General features: G+C 34.4%; 1 protein-coding gene across 1 annotated transcript; it reads left to right on the forward strand.

Annotated features, from left to right (window-relative positions):
* Window positions 1–75: 75 nt before the first annotated feature.
* Window positions 76–21,101, forward strand: LOC121329689 (actin-histidine N-methyltransferase-like). Its single transcript, XM_041275391.1, has 13 exons — window positions 76–180; window positions 2,895–3,004; window positions 3,320–3,412; window positions 3,625–3,773; window positions 4,860–4,932; window positions 5,627–5,883; window positions 13,814–13,872; window positions 14,604–14,718; window positions 16,176–16,250; window positions 17,141–17,150; window positions 17,413–17,523; window positions 18,251–18,411; window positions 19,536–21,101. The coding sequence occupies exons 2-13, from the start codon at window positions 2,902–2,904 to the stop codon at window positions 20,004–20,006; spliced, it is 1,677 nt and encodes a 558-aa protein (XP_041131325.1). The 5' UTR covers window positions 76–180; window positions 2,895–2,901; the 3' UTR covers window positions 20,007–21,101.
* Window positions 21,102–21,970: the final 869 nt, after the last annotated feature.

Below are 21,970 nucleotides of genomic sequence, written 5' to 3' on the forward strand. Positions count from 1 at the left end.
AATTCACCAATTAAACATTCGAAACCGATTTACACACCTAGGGAGTGTTTTTTTTATCCAATCATCTGAAAGTATTACTGGTGACAAGGCGTGGTTTAACCTTGCAGAGGGGCTTGCAAAGCTTGTCAGCGAGGATAGAACTCAAGTCTGACAGGAGGGATTGCTGCAGTCAACGGAACGGTAATAATGCGCAACTATATACAGAAACGCATAGTTTATTAAACAGCACAAACATGTGTCTGGTAAAGCACGTGTTAATTCAATCCGTCATACGATTGAAGGATTGATTTTGCATTAAGACAGTCAGGGATGGGAACGGTGTTGCAATTCGTGTTTACATTGTAAGCTTTCTGGATGCGACTAGATACATGTCATATTTAATTAATTTTAGTATGGGATTCTTAAATCAATCAACATAATCGTAAAATGAAGGTACAATGCATGTTATGTACATATGGGGTAAAACGTTTTGAAATGGTTTTATTGTACGTGTCAGACTTTTGTCATAATGGCGAGTTCAAGGTGGAGATAAATGCTGACTTTATTGTCTGGTTAAAATTAGGCTGAAAAAAAAAAAAAAAACCCAAAACCCCGGACCAACTTCGTTACTTTGATGTACTCGTTCCCCTGTGCAGATAAGGCAGAACGGGTACAACTACTCGTTTATTTTGATTTATGAATTTGTTGATGTGCTAAGTTTTTAGTTATTCCCTAATCGTTGCCATCACTACCATCGCTTAAGATAGACCATTACCAATAGCTTTTTTTTTCAGTATTGGGACTTCTCACACTGCATTTTGTCTCTCGCAGATCTAAGTGCAAGCCCCGGTTGATCAAGGGGGTAGTTCTGCCCTATGATGACCCATTATGGTTCTCTCCAGCCAGTTCCCATGATGCTTCAGACCAGGGCCTGTTTTTACACAAGCAGGCTACTGTGTTTGACTACTCACTCTGTGGCTTGGTGCACAACTTATTTAACTGTGAAGCTAAAGATTTATTTAAACTTTAAAATAACTAACTGTTCTCTTTGTACTGGTCTGCCTTTCAGCCTATTTAATTTTAGTAGTTTTTACTACATGCTGCTGTGCACAGTATTTTTTTTTTTTAGGAAAGGAAACATGCTCTGAATATGATATCTTGATTAGACTGACCTGTATCTCAATGATGAAAGCCTGCTTCGAGACAAGTGCTGAAATGATAACAGTATGAAGGATTTAATGCAATGATACTTCCAGGCGTTAAATACACCACCTTTGTGATGGTAGTTCTAAGCATACAGTATGGCACATTTTGTGATGCCAGCAAGAAAAGAAATTATGAAAATAGGATGCTCATGTGAATGGTAATATAATATTTTTCATACAATGTCGTAACACCAAAGATAATGTAACTGCTGACAAAATGGATGTGGCTCAGAAAATTATCTTCTAGTCACAGATTCTCTGAAATGTACAACACTATGTTCCACGAGACATTTTCTAAAAGTACATGGATTTCTACAGGTTTTATACAGTTCATTTTAGAAGCATTTACTGTAGTTCATTTTCTAATTTAGATATTTCTGCCTTTAGAAAGTACCTCTTTTGAACTCTTGACCTTGATGTTTTTAAAAGTAATCCATTCTCTTTTGGATTCAAAGCTTTTGGTTTGGTAATGTTTTTGCTGGCACGAAGTAAAGCACCGCATGTGTGCTCTGTATAAACAGCTTTAAATAATTTATTAACAGCACATCAAGCCCAGGGATCCTCCTGGGATTACCTTCCTCAAAAGGAGTAAGCCGTTGGTCCTCCTCCTTCAAGTGTATATAACTAATAATCAAAGTTATACATTATATTGTATGTGGTACAACTGTTAGGGCATTCTTTATCACACATTCTTTAAAGTGTGAGAATCAAGGGGTGTACAGATGAGCCCTTCCTGTCTATAGATATGTATTAGTATATCACACTTAGTTTTGTGATTGTGACGAAACTTTCTTGGAACATTCTTTACATCTCATGTGATATAGAGGGTTATTTACTAGAAGCTGTATGCTGTTCATATTGGCTACAGTACAGCTGGCCACTTTCAGGAGCTGACATCTGTCTAATGTTTGGCCATTACACAGTTTGGCTTTGTTTCAATTGTGAGTAGCAGAATATATTGCTACTACTATCTTGACAAGTTTAATGCTATATTGTATTTGTTATTACTTTTAGTTTTGATATGAGGGGATAGCATAAAAGTGGTTGATATTACATTACTGTGGTGGATCTTAATAGTGCTGGCGTATAATTTACAAACCTGCACATGCCAGCATTTCCATTCTATTTTTATTGTCATTATGCCAATCTTGAGAGAATACATCAGCAGGATTCCCAGTATTTAGATCCATTGCATTTTAGATCATTACAATACGACCCTTCATCATTAATTGGATTGCTCCTAGAATAAACATTTTTTTTGGTATAATTTGGTTTCTTTCTATTACATGTAACAACATTTGCATATTTCTTTACATGTGCATTTTTCACATGCACATGTTAGCAAAAGACTGATATCCTTTGTCATCAAGTAAAACCAGTTTTGCATTGTGACTCTCTTTTACATTTGGGCTGAGGAGGTATGGGAGGGGCAGTCAAAGTGTGTTCTGGAATATTGCCTCACATTAATAGAAAGACTGGCGCAGTTGCCGTGGCAACGACATTTATACTTCCGCATAATAAATTAAATGCTTGCTTGAATATAGCATAAGCTGTGTAAGGGGAAGGAAATGCATGTGTACACAATTTGAATGGTGTGCTGCATTATGAAGAGAACAATGCTTTTAAAAAAAAATTGATGTTGGCAAAGTTTTTCTGTACATTATTTTTTTTTCTTTTAACTGACTTAAACCTTAATTTTCTGCTTACCAGCCAAAAGATGGGAAAAAAGAGCAGAGTTAAAACCCAGAAATCGGGCGGTGGGGCCACGTCAGCAGTCTCCCCCAAAGATATGATGAATATAATCTCTGAACTGCTGCAAAGTGAGTAAAATAATACTGTATACAATAGAATGAAAACAGGCCTTAATCTGGTAGTAGAATTTGTAACATTCAGAAGTAGTTAATATAAAATATAGAGTAAAAAATGTAATATGAGAAGCAAAAATAGATGTCTATGTAATCTTGCATCTATAAGGTTTAAAATAAAAACACAATTCCCCCTTTTCAAAATGCCTACGAACACTGTGTAGCCAATGCGACATATTTTACTAACTGCGCCAAAGCAACATGCCGGTAACCAGACATTTTAAAGTATATACATGTTTGAGTGATGCACAATGTGTTTTTGGTTCTTAGAGTGCAGCAGTCCAGCCCCAGCTCCAGGGAAGGAATGGGAAGAGTATGTCCAGATTCGATCCCTGGTAGAAAAAATTCGCAAAAAACAAAAAGGTATCGTTTATCATAATCCCACTTATTGCACACGTATACACTTTGGGTTATTATGTCATGGATGGACGTTCTAGAAACACTTCTGCTTTTCAGTGGATGTTTAGCTCTGTGAACTTCACTAAGCGTGATGGGTTTACTGCAGCCTTGCTTTAGAGATCGGTTGTAAGCAAACAATATATATTTTTAACAATGCATTATACAACCCTACCTAGGTTTGTCTGTGATTTTTGATGGAACAAGAGAAGATTTTTTCCCTGAGTTAATGGCATGGGCTGCAGAAAACGGGGCATCAACTGAAGGCTTTGAAATTGCAAAGTTTCCTGAGGAAGGCTTTGGTTTAAAAGCCACCAGAGATATTAAGGTTTGTGTGCCAGTTACTGGGTGTTCTTATGTAGAATATTCCAAAGCTGCTTGGAAATACAACATCATAACATTATTATGCAACTTGATTTGTTTATAAACTATGTTGAAAGCAAAATAAGAATGATTAAGTACAGGAACAAGATTGTTTAGTCAAACCAGAGCCCTAAGTATTCATAAATGCCTTTTAAAAAAAAAAAAAAAAAAAAAAAAAAAATCAGGAATCCTTGCTTAGAATGCATATACTTTATTGCTTAAACATAACTGTGTATTTCAATCTCTGGAGTTTAGTTATCCTTCATTCTGGGTGGGTTTTGATGCAGTTTCCCACCATGTTGTGTATTTTTTTTTATTTTTTATTTTTTTCCTTTGTCACGCTTCTTTTCTAAAGCCTGTCCCTGAGTTTCCTCTCTCTGATATATAGTCAAAGTTGAAATACAAAGATGCAGTAGGATTTTGATAAGGTGTTATCTGTGGACCTGAAACAAATGCAATTGTATACATTTAAGACAAATGTGCCAGGGGCCAGAAGTGTTATGACACATAGCTTTTTATAAAAGGAGATTCCCTTTTTTTTGCTGTTTGCTCTTGCAAAGTAAACCAGCAATATGGCCCTTGAACTGTATGAATAACAGCTAATAGCAAACCTAAAGATCTGTTTATAATGTGATATAATATTCACTGTCTGTGCAACTTTATTATTTTTGCTTGGGGGTAATAGAAGCTTTTTCTTGCTAGATTTATAATATTAATTTATCTTTCAGATACATGTGGTCAGATCTGACTTTGTAGTTTACTTCCTTGGCTGCAGGCATTAGTTTCTGCAAATAAAACTCGGTGTGACCCAATTATCTGTCATACAGGAGTGAAACTTGAACAGTTAGCTAAGTGTCTACCATTAAGTGTAGAATGTTGTGCCAGGAAACATGGGTTTCATCAGAGTTAAAGTGAAAACTAGATCTGTTGAAAAATAAACCACTTGTGAGAATGTAATTGTAAGGAGTTAGTGAGACATAAGAACATGTTGTTGCCCCCTATTACCCTCTAAGTTCATATTTATAATCCTGATAGTCTTATATTTTTGCAGGCTGAAGAGCTGTTTCTTTGGATTCCCAGGAATATGCTGATGACTGTTGAATCAGCAAAAAATTCTGTCTTGGGTGAGCAATGATATATATATATATATATATATATATATATATATATATATATATATATATATATATATATATATATATATATATAATGTATGTATATATATATATATATATATATACATATATATATATATATTTTTTTTCCTGTAAAAAAAAAAAATAAATAATTCGGTTAGTTATGAGCTCAAATGCTGAGGAAATGGTTTTTGAATAACGTGACAAACCATGTCAGGTCCCAGTTTTCATTAATCAAAATTAACTTTAAAACCTTAACACCTTGTTCCAAATTTTTTTTATCAAGAAAAAAAAGCACTATGCTTGTAGAGCCCTCGATTTTCCTTGATGTTCCCTGTGTGTGTTTTATATATATAAAAAAAGACCTTGTCCATGTCCTTTTTCATGACTATGAGCTGCCATTTTCACAGACTTGTATGCAAATCACTTTAGAAATGGGTTCTTCCTCAATGCAAGGAAAATTCTGAGTTGTTCCTTGTTTTAAATAAACCAATTTCCTGTATCTGTGTCATCCCTGACTAATTTTTTATTTTTATCTGATTGAGGGTAGAAGTTGTAAAATAGCAGAAAAACAAGGATCAATCTTTGTTGCCGGTTACATTAAAGCCTCAATTTAACATGTGGTGAGTTGATCATTTCACAGATTGCAATAAAATACGTCTCCGCTTTTCTGTTTTTCAAGGTCTGCTTTACAGCCAGGATCGTATCCTGCAGGCAATGGGGAACATAGCCCTGGCTTTCCACTTGCTGTGTGAACGAGCTGACCCCAACTCTTTCTGGTTGCCCTATATTAAGACGCTGCCCAGCGAGTATGACACACCACTGTATTTCGAAGAGGAAGAAGTACATTACCTGCAATCTGCCCAAGCCATTAATGATGTGTACAGCCAGTACAAGAATACGGCACGCCAGTATGCTTATTTTTACAAAGTTATACAGGTAAGTTTATTTAATAGAGTTGACGTTTTCATTTTTCATTAAACAAATCCGAGAGAAAAGAAAAAAGTAATTTGCTTTTCTGAACCATCATGACTTCGCTACATGTATATAGTTTGGAATAGCTAAAGGCTAAAAACAAAATGTTGGTGTGACTTTGCTTACAAAGTGACATTAAGCTGACCTAGGAGTACAGAGCTGGTTATGTTGACCTTTTGACCTGGCTTCGTTCAAGTATTGGAAGCAGTCTGTAATAAATTAATGTGGGAGTAGTTGCCATTTGGTTAGTCCTTGTAATTATAAAACTGTCTGGGCTTCACATGTGAACATATTGGGGTTTATTACATTGATCTCAACAAAGGCAGATCTAAATCTAATGGGGCACTTGGAAATACAATAGTTTAGTCTTGCATGCATTGCTGGAGATATTTTTTTCATAACTGTGCTACAGAAAAAAAGCCTATAGTGTATATGTATATATATATATATATATATATATATATATATATATATATATATACAGTCAGCACCGTGGCACACTTTAGATCCAATGCTTTTTACCCAAAACCACACAAGTTGGTGTTAATCCAAAATGATTGTCTCCACTGTTGAATAACCATTCGTTGCTAAGCATTTAGAGTCTCTGATCAGCAACAATAAAACCATGGTATCATATATATATATATATATATATTTATATATATATATATATATATATATATATATATAGATATCAATATAAAATATATAAAATAAAAACATATAACATCAACAACAAGTAGTTGTTCTGAGTTTACGTTTCTTTTTAAACAGCTGAAAAATTTGGGCTTTTGCCCGAAAAGTCCTGAAAATAGATGTTTTAATCTTTTAAACTTTTTGTGTACATTTTTTACAATTGTGTACATTTTTTAAAAAACTTTTCTTTCATTAACGGAATTCTTAACATGTGCCATTTTAAATATATATATATAAATTATATATATTATATATTATTATATATCTATATATATATATATATACTATATATATATATATATTATATATATTTAACATCTATCTATTTTTACTTACAAATCATGAGGTAAGGGGTTCCTTCTCCCCAACACACATCGTCACCACATTCCCAACAGACCAAGGGAAAAAACTGGTTGTAGTAACTATCCTTGCCACATTTTTTGAACATTGTAAAAAACAACCTTTTATATGTTCATGCAAAATGTTTGTGCAGTTAAGTACATTTTCCAGAAAGAAAACCCTTAAATATATACAGTACCTGACCTGCTTTAGCTTGCTTTTTCGCAATGTTTCATTTATTCATCTATATTAATTTTTATCTTAAATTCTGCCTCACATTTCCAGTAGTATGTGGGAAATACAGTAAACGCTAGTTATGTCCTAGAAGTGTTTCTAAGTATTACAGTTCCAAATACTACATTTGTGCTTCCTGCACTGCTTTAAGGTATTTTAAAATAAAGTTAATTGGAAATGTGAGAGCTATATCAATCTAGCAAATTGGAGAATCATGATGCAGTGAGTGTGTGTGAATTGCTGGTGGAGCTGGGGTAAAAAAATAAGAGAACTGTAATTTCTACTGCCAGTCAGGCTTTACCAATGTCATGCTGTCCCAAATCACCAGTGACATACTGTGTTTATATCAACTGGACAAGGCTGTATAAATACTATAAAGTCTATTTAAGCACTTTGATATCAAATGGCTTGTATCTGATGGAAAACTGTTGGTTGGTATTAAGCCTAAGCTGAAGCAGGTATATAGTTTATAATTTTATAATTATAGTTTTCATAGTTCTACATTTGACAACCTATACAAAACTTATCATTGCCACCAGCAACTACACTGAAAAGTCATACCTCTTTCGTGAGACCCGAAGGTGCAATTAAAATGATAAAGAAGACAGATACTCTTGAGTTCTTTAGCATTCATATTTAAGAAAGGTATATGGCTGCTACTGAACTGAAAATCTGCCCGTAACTGTTATAGCTGATTTAAGAAATAACATTTAAACTGGTAGCGTATTTAAGATAGGTAAGTGCTGGTTTATAGTGCCCTTTTGCACTCAATTTCCTGGCTTCTGATAAGCCTGGAGTGACACTGCTGCATTCTCTATGATTGTGATATTATTATTTGCCACATGAGGGAGTCATTCAACCTCAAATGCTGTATGGCTTTTTTCTCCTACCTGGAACTACAACCTCTACTGTTTTTTATACAGGTATTTTTTTTCTTTCTTTTTCTTCTTCTCTCAGTGTATATGTATTGAGTGGGATATATGTGTACACAGAATGGGCAAAAATGTAAATTATGTATATGTGTTAATGTATAATAAGTGAACAGCCCATATTAGTATATAAAATGTTTTTTTTTTTTTTTTTGTAGTATGTAAATTAAGTAAATGTCTTCTAGGGATTCTGTTTGTCATTCAACCTGTATCTGCACCCACACCACAGATGTACTCCACAACTGTGTCTGTCATTTCGCCTTTCATACTATCTGTCAACAAACTCTTATTTGCTGTCATCACCATTTTCAAAATGATCTGCAAAAGTCCTTCCTCAGATCCAGATCTTTGTCATCAGTGTTATCATCTGTAATAGATCCTTGCTTTCATTTTATCTTTGCATCTCTCTTATTTTGATCAGTGTATTATCCAGGATGGAACCATGTGACATGTTGGTTGCCCAGTGGACCTGATTGTTGTAACAAACGAGCTGGTTTTGCAGAATTCAGGATTTCATAGTGTTAAAGAGCATCAGCAACATATTCGTCTTCCAGAACTCTACTTGTACTCTACATGATCTAACTTGGTGAGAATTAAACTGGAAATCTAGTGATCTGCAGCATCTAATTTCCAAGGATATCCTACCCCTGTCTATAGTTAGCTTTTATTGACCTTTACTTTAACCTTGCCCCCCCTGCCCCTGATCATCTTCTGCTTTGATTTATAATCCGTAGTGTAATCAAGACCTCTGTTTAATTCTCCTCCACTTTCTGCAAAACCTGCTTTTTCTTTCATGGTGATTCGCCATCCAAGTACAAATGATTAGCTTCTAAGATTCGATCAGATCAGGCCTAAGGCAACTTAGTAGGAATATGCAGTTTCCCAGGAAGTCTGCTGTTACTATTATTAAGGGAAAATGAAAGCTAACCTACTTGTCATTTTGCACAGACATGTTCTTTTTACATTTCTAAAGCCTGTGCTGTGGATCCCAGGGAAGATTAGCAATCTAGATTTTAATTTCAACTGGGTCAGAATGTTGGATTTGCGTTGTTGTTGTTGTTATTATTAAATCTGATGTACTCAAATCCTTACCGTGTCAAAGTTGTAAGTATTTTGTTTTTTTGGCTAGAAGCGTTCCATCATAGTTTTCTTGCCCAAACTACACAACTTACAATAAGAGCCATCTTGCATATAATTTATATATTTTTATTCAGGATAATGAAATACTTTCTTGCTGAATTACAGATTTATTATTATTACAGAAAAGCACATCTTTCTCATCTCTGGTGTTGTTTTTAATTCCCTGTAAGCCTTTTTCGAGCATTCAGACACATCTAAAGCTGCTTTCGTTTGGCTGTTTGGATGTTATCTGTATCATGTTTTCAAACTGATTTATGACCTAGGGAGCTTAATCCTAGTGCTGTTTCTTGACCATGCAGAGTGTGATTTGATCAGTGGTTATAAAGAGAAGAGTTTTTCTGGGTCACCACTTTAGGTCAGGTCTGGAGGCTACTGCAAGCAGAGACGGACTTTCACTAAGAATTGTCTACATATGTTAATGGAAACTGAGTTGAGTTTAGGACTTCAAATAATGCTGCTAATGATTTCAGTGAGCTCACTCTGTTCCATAAAAAAAAAAAAAAACTGTTTAATTATCTGTCTTGCTTACTGTCCACATTCTTTTTTGTAATTTGCTGTTACCTCAAAGGGTTGAGGCTACTGCTACTGTACCTAACCGTGTTACCATCTGTATCATCAGATAAGAGAAAATATATTCCACCATTTCAGCTGCTTCTTTGTTATGACTTCTGCATCTGCTGTAATGATAAAGAGCGCCCTACTCTGTAGTTTTCTGCCAACAGACCTGAGAACATGGAACGCGAGCTAGTATTCCAATATATCATTCTGTTTTATTGCCATTTCAAGTGGGTGCTGTTCCACTTGTATAACTGAAGTGTATTGTAGAAAAGATTGCGTTTTCTGGGTCTCTGCTGGTGCTTGTCATATTATAGCCTCCTTTAAGCCAGAAAATCACTTAAGGTCTTTACAGAAAAAAGTAAAGGTGTGCATAAAAAGCAGAATTGTAAATAATTCCTACCCCCTGTGCTCTCGAGGGTCTTTGGAGTGTCATATATTAAGTGGTTCATATATTTTACACATTTGAAAATTGTGATTTTATTTTAAGGCATTTTTCTTGTTTTATTTTTATAGATGGAAGTGTAGAGGTTCAAGATAGAGAGGCTGATCTGAGAATATATAGTATATCAGCATTGTACCTAGCAGTCCAAATTTTGTACATACATTGCAAATGATAAGATTATTTTTCAGGTGGCAGCTCAATTTAATAATTCTTCCATTGCTGCATTGAATTGAATAGCTGCTCCTTTGAGTTTAGCTTCATTGGCTGGCAAGTGGTGAAAAAAAAAAAAAAAAATCTTCATTTTTATAAATTATCTTTAAAATCTTTGCAGGCAATGTTTTGTTCTTTCATTAAATAACTGTCAATTAGAAATATGGGCATTTCACATTACTGTCAAGATAAGGCATCAAATATTTATAGAAATTGTAGAATTATTCCAAGATTTTTAATAGTTAATGTATTTGTCATTTGCTCTGTAGATCTATTGACATATTTTTTTTTATTATTAAATGTTTGTTAGTTAGTGTGCTATATTGATTTTTTTTTTATCAAAGGATGTCATTTTTAATTCAAAGCAGCTGTCATTGATAAATAGTTTTATGTGTCTTTTTTTAATTCTTTTGTTTATATTTTAATTTCCGTAAGTCAGGTCTTGAAAACCAGATGCAGAAACCTTTCCAGTATCATATGTCATATTTGTTTGATTTCTTTTGTTACATTTGAGTGTTTCTTGTACCTTTTTAAATTATCTAAAGTAAGTAAACACTCATTTATCACATACAATGTCCCATATGGCTATAATTCTCTTTATTTTTTCTTGTTCATTTTGCCTTTTTTTTTTTTTTTCCTTATGGCCAGTTTATGGTTACTTGGGATACCGTAAATTAAAATACACCAATTCCTCTCTTAAAAAGTGTTTATCAAAAGATAATCAATGCAAGCTAATAAAAGCAATTCATGAATGATCTGTCAAAAGTACCAGTAGGTGGCAGACGTACATTGGAAAAATCTAGGTGATGCAGAATACAATGAATACATTCTCTTTATTTTTTCTTGTTCATTTTGCCTTTTTTTTTTTTTTCCTTATGGCCAGTTTATGGTTACTTGGGATACCGTAAATTAAAATACACCAATTCCTCTCTTAAAAAGTGTTTATCAAAAGATAATCAATGCAAGCTAATAAAAGCAATTCATGAATGATCTGTCAAAAGTACCAGTAGGTGGCAGACGTACATTGGAAAAATCTAGGTGATGCAGAATACAATGAATACACTGTATACATTTTCAACATGATTCGCAAAGTGAATGCACCAAGATTCTGTGACTGTAGCTTGCATTTCTTACAATCTTGAAAGTGAATTTAGCAGTATGGTTTAGAAGTGATAGAAATGCAGGGAATATATGACCTCTGATATACTGCAGGTGTTCCATTACACATTTCTAAAGAGGTTGTTTAAATGATGTTGTGATTTTCTGCGTTTCTGATAACCCGTCTAGAAAATTAGCTTGCCGAGTTGGCTTTGAAATTGAATTGACTGGTGTGTACTTAGAGTAGTTTTCCTTCATATCCCATTGATCTCAAGTAATTAAATAGACTGTAAGTGAGTGCACATTATCGATAATTAGTCATGCTGCATTTGCCTGCTGTAAGTTGTCTATGAGGCAGGTCCAATTAATATATGCCCTAAAAATTGAGAAGCCATTTTGACTGGATTCCGTTTTAAATATAGCTTGTAAAGTGACTGATGGCAGTGATGCTAAATGACCGGGGTTATGTTTTTCCTGTAACACATGAGACCAGCTTAGAATAAATACAGTTAATTGTGAAGTTGTTTAAAATGTGAAAATTCAGAATACAAACAGACATACAGTCTGAGCATACAAATTTAAATAGAAAAATGGGGCGGGGTGGGGGGGGTTGGGGGTTAGTAAAACATAAACGTACTGGTAGAGATTGTGAAAATAAATTAAATGAGGTAAAAATTAAGAAATAGAACCATGAGCTCTACCAGCCAATTAGCTAATCTTTTGTGCTAAATAATTTGCCTGGAATTCCACTCTGCGTGTGAGCTTTTGTTTTGAATTGATTAACGGTTCCAATCCCTCTGTACCTCGTCCCTTACTGTCCCACACACAGTGCCAACACACATTCTACTGTGAAAAATGATAAATTACCTTCCACTTGTGATGGTAATGCATCAAGAGATGAAACTGCACGCTACACGGAGCCCTAGTAACAGCAGTGCAGAAGTTGAACAAGGAGGGTGGGTTTTGTGGGAGGTTGAGCTATTGTAGTCTGATCTTTTGATGGGACAAAATAGAATGCTCTAAAGGCTATATTTTTTACAAAATGAATCTGCATATTGGGGCTGTTTTACAAGAGTTTCATTCCATAAACATACAGCCTTAGTAATAATCCTATACAAATTGAGGAATTTCATTGTCCACATAAAGTTTCCTTTACTGTTCTGGGAAAACTATTAGTTTGATGTTGAAGGATGATGTTTCCAGTGGTGGTGTTAAATGTCGATAGTATATAAATGGTTGGTTCTTTCAGATCAACTTTATCTCAATCTAGTATGTAATAGATTCAGACCTCTTTCCAAACACTGTAGTGTACCAATAAAAATAAGCTGTACAAGTATACTGATATGTACTGCACATGTTTGCTTGTCTTTTAATGGTTGTCAAAGTATGTGTGATCCCCTGAATTTGAAGACTGCTTTGGCAGTTTGTCCATCCAGTAAAGGTTTGCAGCCTTGAAGGATTTTGGTTAGATATAAACTTAATTTATGTACAGTATACAAAAAATAAATAAACATATATGTGCTTCAAAACTGAAAAGCAGATCCCGGTTCAGTTTCTCAAGAAGAATCTCTGAGAAAAGGCATGTCATCAATGTTTCTTGAAAAAATGAAATTGTAATATACATTGTGCAAATAAATCCAAACTAGAAAATCTTGTCAGGTTTAAGTTTGATAATAAGTCTGGCCAATAATCTTTTGGTTTGTGCCTAGTTGTATTAATAAAAATATTTGCATAATACTATCATATAAAGAGTAGAGTATGTGTACTCTAGTAATAAATAGTCGTAGGCATACGTATCTGAGTTTGATAGATTTACAGTACAAAGGTTAGTGTAAAGGTCAAAATCTGCATCTACAGTGAGATGTAGAAGGCATTCAATGCAAGCCTTGTTGGTATCATTGTATTCATTAGAATTGGTTTTATACTTTTATGACATCTCGCTTAAATTAGCCCACAGAGAAGGGCTGCTGTGTCTTTAAATGTAGATTTCTGTGGCACTGGTGGGTTTCTGTCTCACAAATTGATGAAGCAGATTTATGACGGCTGCTGGGCACAACAAATTAAGTTGACAGTGATGTATGGGAGCATAATGCCATGATGATCCCTCTAGCGCCGCTGGACGCTTCCTGCTTCACTAGGCTCTTGTTAGGATCTGTTAGGCAGCTAGATAATGAAATTCTAGTGACTGATTTGTGTTTTTCTCCCCCCCCCCCTTTTTTTTTCTTTTCTTTTCACCTTCAATCCCCAGACCCATCCAAATGCCAGCAAACTTCCCTTGAAGGATGGCTTTACCTTTGACGATTACAGGTCCGTGTACTAAGATTTTCTTATAAGAAATAATGATCAATTAAAACCGAGTTACAATTAACATTCTTCAATACTATTTCTATAATCATTCTCCTATTAAGAACTGTTTTGCATATATGTAGATAACCCCCACCCCAGTAGGTTGCATCTAGTAAAGATTTTGTACTTCCATCTATGAGGAACACATTTTGTGAACTGGACAGGATACCTGTGTAATATCTTTTAGAGGTGCTTTTTAAAAAAAAATATATATATATATATATATATATGTATATATATAAAGTAGCTTGTGACCTTCAAATTATCAAAAAGTCAGTAATGATAACATGTTTTGACATGCTGTAGGTAACTAATACTGTATAATGCTTTCATATTTTGACTAGTTGATCTTCACTGAATGTTTTCAGAAACACATTTTCTTCCAGTAACACACAGGGAGGATTTTAACCTTCTGATGTAAGAAGACATTGTCTGTAGTCAGTGTTGTTTGGATGGAGGGAACCATTGCAATAAAATGACTAAATATGTAGAAATAAATTATTGTAATTGAAGATGCAGTAATCTGTTTGTGAACCCATCAATATTACTAGCGTAGCCCTGAGACTTTACTAAGGTCATTTACCTTGATTTGAGTGTGTGCTGAATCCTGCAGTAATTGATACATAGCATACATTAGAGGTGTGGTACAGAAGTTTGAATCTTTAAACAGTTTTCTTTACTTCCCTTGATAGATGGGCTGTCTCTTCAGTAATGACTCGTCAGAACCAGATCCCCACAGAGGATGGGAACCGTGTTACTCTGGCCTTGATCCCGCTCTGGGATATGTGCAATCACACGAATGGACTGGTAAAAAAAAACTATCGCCTCCCTAAAATACCTCCTCCCTTTTTAAACCCTTAGAAATGTGGTCAATTGTCAGTATTATAGCCTTATGAAAAAATGCTGCTCGCTCTTTTTATCCTTCATCTCTACTGGATGACATGAGCATGTGTCTGTAACGATAAGGCACTGAGACCACATAATGTGTGTGATTTTTATGCTGTAATTTGTCTTGACGTCTTTGTACTTATGAACATTACACTTATCGCAGAGTCTTTACTTTCCTTAAACTCCTGCTATAAATAAATAAATAAATAAATAAATAAATAAATAAATAATATATATATATATATATATATATATATATATATATATATATATATATATATATATATACAAGTATAAATAGATATAGTTTCCCTTTTGAAGGAATTCTTATTCTTCAATGAAAAAAAAATGTCCTCATGTTTTGTAGTTGTTGTAAGCTTTCCATAATATATTGCATGAAACTGAATACACTTGCATAATACTGGCAAAACCTTCAAGTGTTGTGAGATGAATTCACATATCAGGGACCAGTTCCTCATTCTTTATCATACATTGTACTGTCAGTTGAATGAGATGTAAATTAACTTATTACATTTTTCTGAGATTAAGAGAGTGTCACAGACTCTAAGAATCATGTTTGGTTTTTACTGCAGTTGCTGGCTTTTAAACAAGAAATAATCTACTGTCACTACAATTGCAGTACTACAAAGCTAACGCATTTGAAACCTTTATTCCATTTTCATTTGGAAAAGAAAAGTGGTTTCTTAGACTTAGTTACACTCTTTTTATAATTATATTATGGTCTTCAAACATAATCAGAATTTGAAATACAGATTTAAATGTTTTATTGGAATATAATAGTGTTGGGTTTCTAATAAGCAACAGAGCAATACATGTTTTCAAACTGTCTCCTTAAAATGCATGCAAAATGTTTTAAATTGTAAAGTATTCCCTAGGTTTTTAGAAAGCTGGGTGTTTAATAAAGCTGGTTGTATCATCTTAAGAACCCCCCCCCCCCCCCCCCCCCGCGCCCCCCCGCGTCTATTTTAGTTGACTTGCGCGCAGGAGGGGTGTCTGTTTAGGATTTATTCTAAAACCGAAAAAATTGGCTTTTTTTTTCAGACTTTTGTCTGTATTTTACAGGTTATATATAAAAAATTTTTTTTTTTTTATATATATTTTGAAAATTTTTTATTACCTATTATTAGTACCGATAAGTCATTTTTATCAAATAAGTACATTTTACTGCTATTCTCGTACAGTCAGGAGACGTAAATTATTTACGATAATGTGCAAACCAAAAACTGGAAAAAAAAAAAAAAAAAAAAAATTGAACACCAAAACTTGTGCAACTCTGTAAGAAAGCCTGTCATTTTCTATTGTCACTTCATTTATTTTTTTGTTCAATGATTTTATTTGTTATTTTGCTGTCCTAGATTACCACTGGTTACAACTTGGAAGATGATAGATGTGAATGTGTTGCCTTGCAAGACTACAAGGCTGATGAGCAGGTTTGAAAATTGACATTTTAAATACAACATCTAACTATTGGTGACTGCACACACTGGTGTTTAATTTGAATATTAAAACTGAGTGTACATACATAAACGCTAGAAACATAATTACCCTGGTATATGGATCAAGTCCTTGCAATTTCTGAAAGCTCCTTGTATATTGAGATGATTATGCTGATATCTTAATGCTGAACAGACCCAGAGATGATGATTAGCATTGCTTTTCTTGTAGAAATGTGTTTTTAAGTATTCGTCAGATTTAGGGTAATGGTAGTGTGGATATGCTATACCCACAGATGCAGGTCAGGTAGTGATTCATTTGACAAAACATACATTATTTGATAAGACTAGCTCAGACAGCTTTGGAATATAGAGCTATGAGATTGATGCAGCTTTTAGTACTGCACTGTGAGTCACCATGCTGTTTGATCTCGGATTTTACAAAATATTTCCAGTGTAACTGGAAGTGGAGAACTTGCTCAATACAAAATAATAATCTTATTTCCTGCAAGTTGTGTTTGTACATGTGTCACACTGTCCACGTACTGTTGTGACTGGCTGGTACGTCATGAGCATAATCCCAGGTTCACACAAATATACCAAAAAAAAACAAAAAAACAAACAAAAAAAAACCTTCCTCTACAGACGATGTCAGACGATGGGACAGTGAGCTAAGAACGTCACGAACTTTTTAACTACATGAAACCCAGAACAAAGTGCTAGATTGTAAAAGATACCGTGAGCCCAGGCCCGATTTCGACTTAGAACACTAGGTATTACCCCCCCCCAAAAAGAAAAAACTATTACTTAAGAAGCCTAGTACTATGCCCACTTTTATTTGATCCTACTCATTTTCACTCTTCCGACCACGAACTTGGTACTTCTAGGCCCAGGACCGTATCCGATAAGATAGGACGACCGTAGTGGTAGCATTCATATAAACGGTATAATGATAAGATAGAACAGGTTGATATTATACCTAGCGTTAATTACAATGTGTATGTTAGAGGGAGCCAGATGGAAACTTTTTTTTTTTTTTTAAAAGCCTGGTTTTGAATTGTGAAAATTAATGCATTTTAATTGTTTTTATTGGTATTTAGTACCAATTTGACATTGTTTATTTGCTGTATACATATTGTTTAATATACTGCTTTGTAAGTACACATCTCTTGTGTTCCTGTCAGGTCTAGTATCTTTGCACTGCATTGCAGTGAGCCTCCAATTTCAGACCAGCTTTTGGCCTTCCTTCGGGTTTTCTGCATGAGTGAAGGTAAAGCTTTTCTCGTGTCCTGTTTTTACATGCCGTTTCTTCATTTTGGAATTGACATGGCTGCTGGTGTGTTTTCATGCTTGTACCACCACTTTAGTAAGCCTGCAGATCAGAACAAGGTTGAGTGGCTCCTGTTCAGCCTGGCTTGGAGTAGGAAAGTGTTAATTGATTGACCCCTGCAAAGAAACCGTTGGATGTTGGAGAGTAAACACTTCAACGCTTAACAACTGAAATATTTTTACCTATGTATTTGTCATACATTTTATGAAGCAACAACATGTTCTCTGGCAAAAAAAAAAAAAAAGTCAGTAATTTTAGGTTGCAATGCATTATTCAATTGTAGAGGTTTTTAAGAGAATGCAGCTTTTTACCAGACCTTCAGTTGCACTGATTACATGTTTATTAATTTAAATTAAGTTGGACATTGGTATTTTAAAAGGAAACAATTCAGTTAATGCCATGCTTCTAACTAGCATGCATAGTGTAGTCAGTAGTAAACTGAAATAATGTGAGCAGTTTGCACAGCATGTGCTGTTACATTTCGTGTTTTCTTGTAGTATCATCTTACATTTTTGTGTTATTTTAAAGCTATTCAGTAACTTAGATTTGATAAGAACTGCCATGTATAGAACTAAAGGACATCGGTTGGTCATTGCAGTATAGAGAGAAGATTGTCATGTGGCAGAATAGAGAGAAGATTGTCATGTGGCATGTCATATCATTACAGATGAGCTCAAGGAGTACCTGGTTGGTGAACATGCTATTGATAAAATCTTCACACTTGGTAATGCCGAATTTCCAGTAAGCTGGGACAATGAAATAAAACTCTGGACTTTTCTGGAAACCAGGGCTGCCCTGCTTTTGAAAACCTATAAAACAACCTCGGAGGTAAGACACTGTTTACATGTTCTTGGTTAGGATTAAAGGCTAAAACTTGACTGCTCTGAAAATCCTGGGTACATCCTCTTTCTACTGTCTTTAAAATTGTATTATCTCCCTTGAATTAACCTTGGTGGTTTTATTTAACTTGTAAAGGGACTGGTAATGGTGCAGGGATGCACTGATGTGCTGCACTCAATTCACTTGCAGTAATTTTCTCCTGTCAGTTCAACACTAGCATTGTACCACTTGCTTGCATGTGGACGGGGAATTAAAGTAAGTAATATTCCCCAATCAGCAAAAAAAAGTTTTTGGTTGAACTAGCTGCTGAATCACGTTGCCGTGTCTACCACATTTGGAGGACAGATGACTTTACCAGTCAAAGTTGTAAACAATGAGAGATGTGTAGTAAAAGTAAGACTAATCGTGAATTTAGCCGTTCTCTTGAAAAGGAAAAAAAAAAGTTTAGATAAAATACATTCAGTGGGATTGATGGAGGCATTCTGAAATTATTTTTATTCATAGTCATTCTTACTATAGGGCCTTGCTTTATTTACACTGGATACACCTCTCCCATACGGAAGCAAACTGATTGAACTGACAGGAGAGAATGACGGTTATTAACTTAATGAAATGGTGTAAACAGGTGAACCACTTTTACAATTGTAGTGTACTTCAGGTGTTAATCAATTTTATAAATATTCATGTAAATTAAAGGAAAAAAATAAATAATATAACGGTTTGGCAGTCCAGCGGTTAAAGCTAAAAGGTTTTGTTGCATTTTTAGAAATGTGAGACCTTTACAGAATGCAGATGTCCAGTAATGCTCCAATGGTCTCTGATCCCAACACTACATGATTAGTTATTTTGCTAGTTTAGTGTGAGCTCTTTTAAAAAACTTGAAGGCTTATAGGAAGAAAACATGCTGCTTCAAACTGAAAATAACATCATTAACTAATTTTAGTCATGTGGTTGTATGAAACTATAAGTAAACAAAGTACATATTTAAATACATTTATTAGCTTTCTCTTACTTTTCACACATAGATTTTTGTATTTAGCACCTCTATCATGGTGATAATCCTTTTCAAATAAAACATGTGTTAATTTAATTTATTTGATTGCTGTTTACAGGCTGATAGGTCATTGTTGGAAAAACCAGACCTCTCATTTCATTTCAAGATAGCAATTAAGTTACGTTTGGCTGAAAAGGAGATATTAGAAAAAGCTGTGGCAAGTGGTCAGGCCAAGAGGGAGTATTTTCAAAAGAAGCTGGAGGAAGGGGCCCCTCTTCCTAAATATGAAGAGAGCAACATCTCCATGTTGGAAAACTCTGTTTCAGACTCCAAACTCCCAATCATCCTAGGGAAACTGGAAGAGGCAGACGAAGCAGGGGAGCAGGAATTAAAGATGCCTGACGCTCTTTCCAAAGTAAATGCTGGAGGTGATGTTCTCATGAACGGGGACAGCAAGCAGCTCAATGGCACAAACACAGAAAATGAAGAAACCCTACACAGAGAAGAAAATGCCATGAAGACTGACGATGCCAAAGAAAATGTAGAGGAAACCACTGAGTGCAACAAGGCAGCAGAAGGACAATCTTAAACAAAAAAAAAAATAGTATTTCATTTTTCTAGTGACTACAAAATGTAAAATGGCAGAACTTTGTGAACAGTATAAATGTCACATGTGGCTCTTAGTTTTGTCTGTCTGCATCAGAGAATGTACAAGAAATAGTGCTGCTTGTAAATCTTTATGAAAAAAGTTTAGTTTGTAATTTTTAAACTTGGTGTTGTTTTAAAAATAATGTGTTGCACTGTTCTATGATGTTCTTATTAACATCCTTAGTTTAGCCTATTATGGCCCTGAGATTCCAGCTGAATTATAATGCAGTACATACAAGCTTCCTACTAGTTTTACAGCATGCAAAGACTTTCGCAATAAATTATGCAAACAAAGCCCTCCATTCTATGAAATGTAAACCCACCCAAAAAAGGGCATAAGTCCAATAGCGTAGTAAAATAAGGTAGTTCTTTTTCTTGCAGTGTGAAAGAATTCTGCTTGTGCCCCTTATTTAAAAATGTAGTTTCAACAGTTTTCAGTCTCCCTACATTAACTGAGTGAAGTTTCGTTACATATTAAGATTTTTGTACCTTTAACCACATCTTTCATTTCATCATGTTACAATTTGAAGTGGTACTTCTCATTTATTGAGCGATAACATTATTTTACTTTTTTTTTTTTTCTGGCTGATGGATGATGTCTTAATTCCTTTGTCCTTTAGTTCATCCATTAAGAATCTCACAGAGAAGCATATACAATTTCAGTTTTAATTACACTGTTTATAAAAAAAAAAAAAATCTTTGAATTAATAAAAAGCTGTTTGACAATGTGTTCATCCATTTGAATAAAAAAAAGTCTGCCAGCTGAACTTTAACAGTCTTGAGTATATTCAGTGTATATTTTGAAAGAATGTAAGAGTATTTAAATGCAAAAGGATTGTATATAAAGAGAAGAAAAAACCTAAACCTTCATGAACGTTTGTCTTTATAAAGAAAAGGTATTTTGTTCCCTTCTTTGGCGTGGAAGAAGAACTTGTTACATGGAAGATATATTGGTTGAGAATAACTTTGTTCATTTTAAGAAGTCTGTTTGGATTGACCCTTCAGGTTTTGGTGATTGAATAAACATTTTTTTCACTACGATAACGTGTAAAGTTGTATGGACAGTTCATTTTGGACATTGCCTATCCCCTTTTGTGTATACTGGGGCATACTTATTCGTTCATAGTTCCTACAGGCTTCCTTCAATGTATGATAGCATTCCTCTCTTCCTTTCTTTTATTGGGTTTACTTCTGCATTGTAGTTTCCTTCTAACATGGTGTACCCCATGTATGTGGTTTATAAGTGTTGCATTTAGTCCATAATATTTGAAAGCTTTAACAAGTGGACACTATCACCACTGTGCTGTTTTCTGAGTGTTTTAGTTCAACTACAGTATTTCTTAATATGCATTTGTCTTGAACAAGAAGATAAGCAGCTTTCTCTTGTGTCTTTCTTGCCTGTTTAAGGGTGTTACAGATGTGCAACCAGTCTTGCTGCAATTGTTGCTTGGATAGATAGATTGATTTTTCGTTGTTGAAAGTCTTGAGTTTTATCAACCTAAAATGCAACATAATTCTTAATACCATAAATTATTGACAAGCTTCCATATCACATAGACATATTTAATGTTCACATACACATATTTAATGCTTTATATTTAGTGGTTTAAAAGTAAAATCTGACTAAGTATACATTTCTTTTTGTTTAATAATCAACAACTTTGTCAATACTGTGCAATTAACTCTGCACAAATGCTTGAAGCGCATGTAGTGTTTTTATGAGTTTTCATGTTTAGGTGTTGTTTATGTAAAAGCTTATGATTCTTATCTTCCTAACAACTTAATGATTTATCTTGTGAATGATTTGTTGGATTAATTTGAAAATGCTTTCACACTGCTGGGGTAACAAAACATACACAATTGCAGATTGTTATAACAAAGTGTTCCCTGATAAAGCAAATGCAC

The sequence above is a fragment of the Polyodon spathula genome, chromosome 17, assembly GCF_017654505.1.
Source record: "Polyodon spathula isolate WHYD16114869_AA chromosome 17, ASM1765450v1, whole genome shotgun sequence".
In the NCBI taxonomy this organism is placed as follows: domain Eukaryota; kingdom Metazoa; phylum Chordata; class Actinopteri; order Acipenseriformes; family Polyodontidae; genus Polyodon; species Polyodon spathula.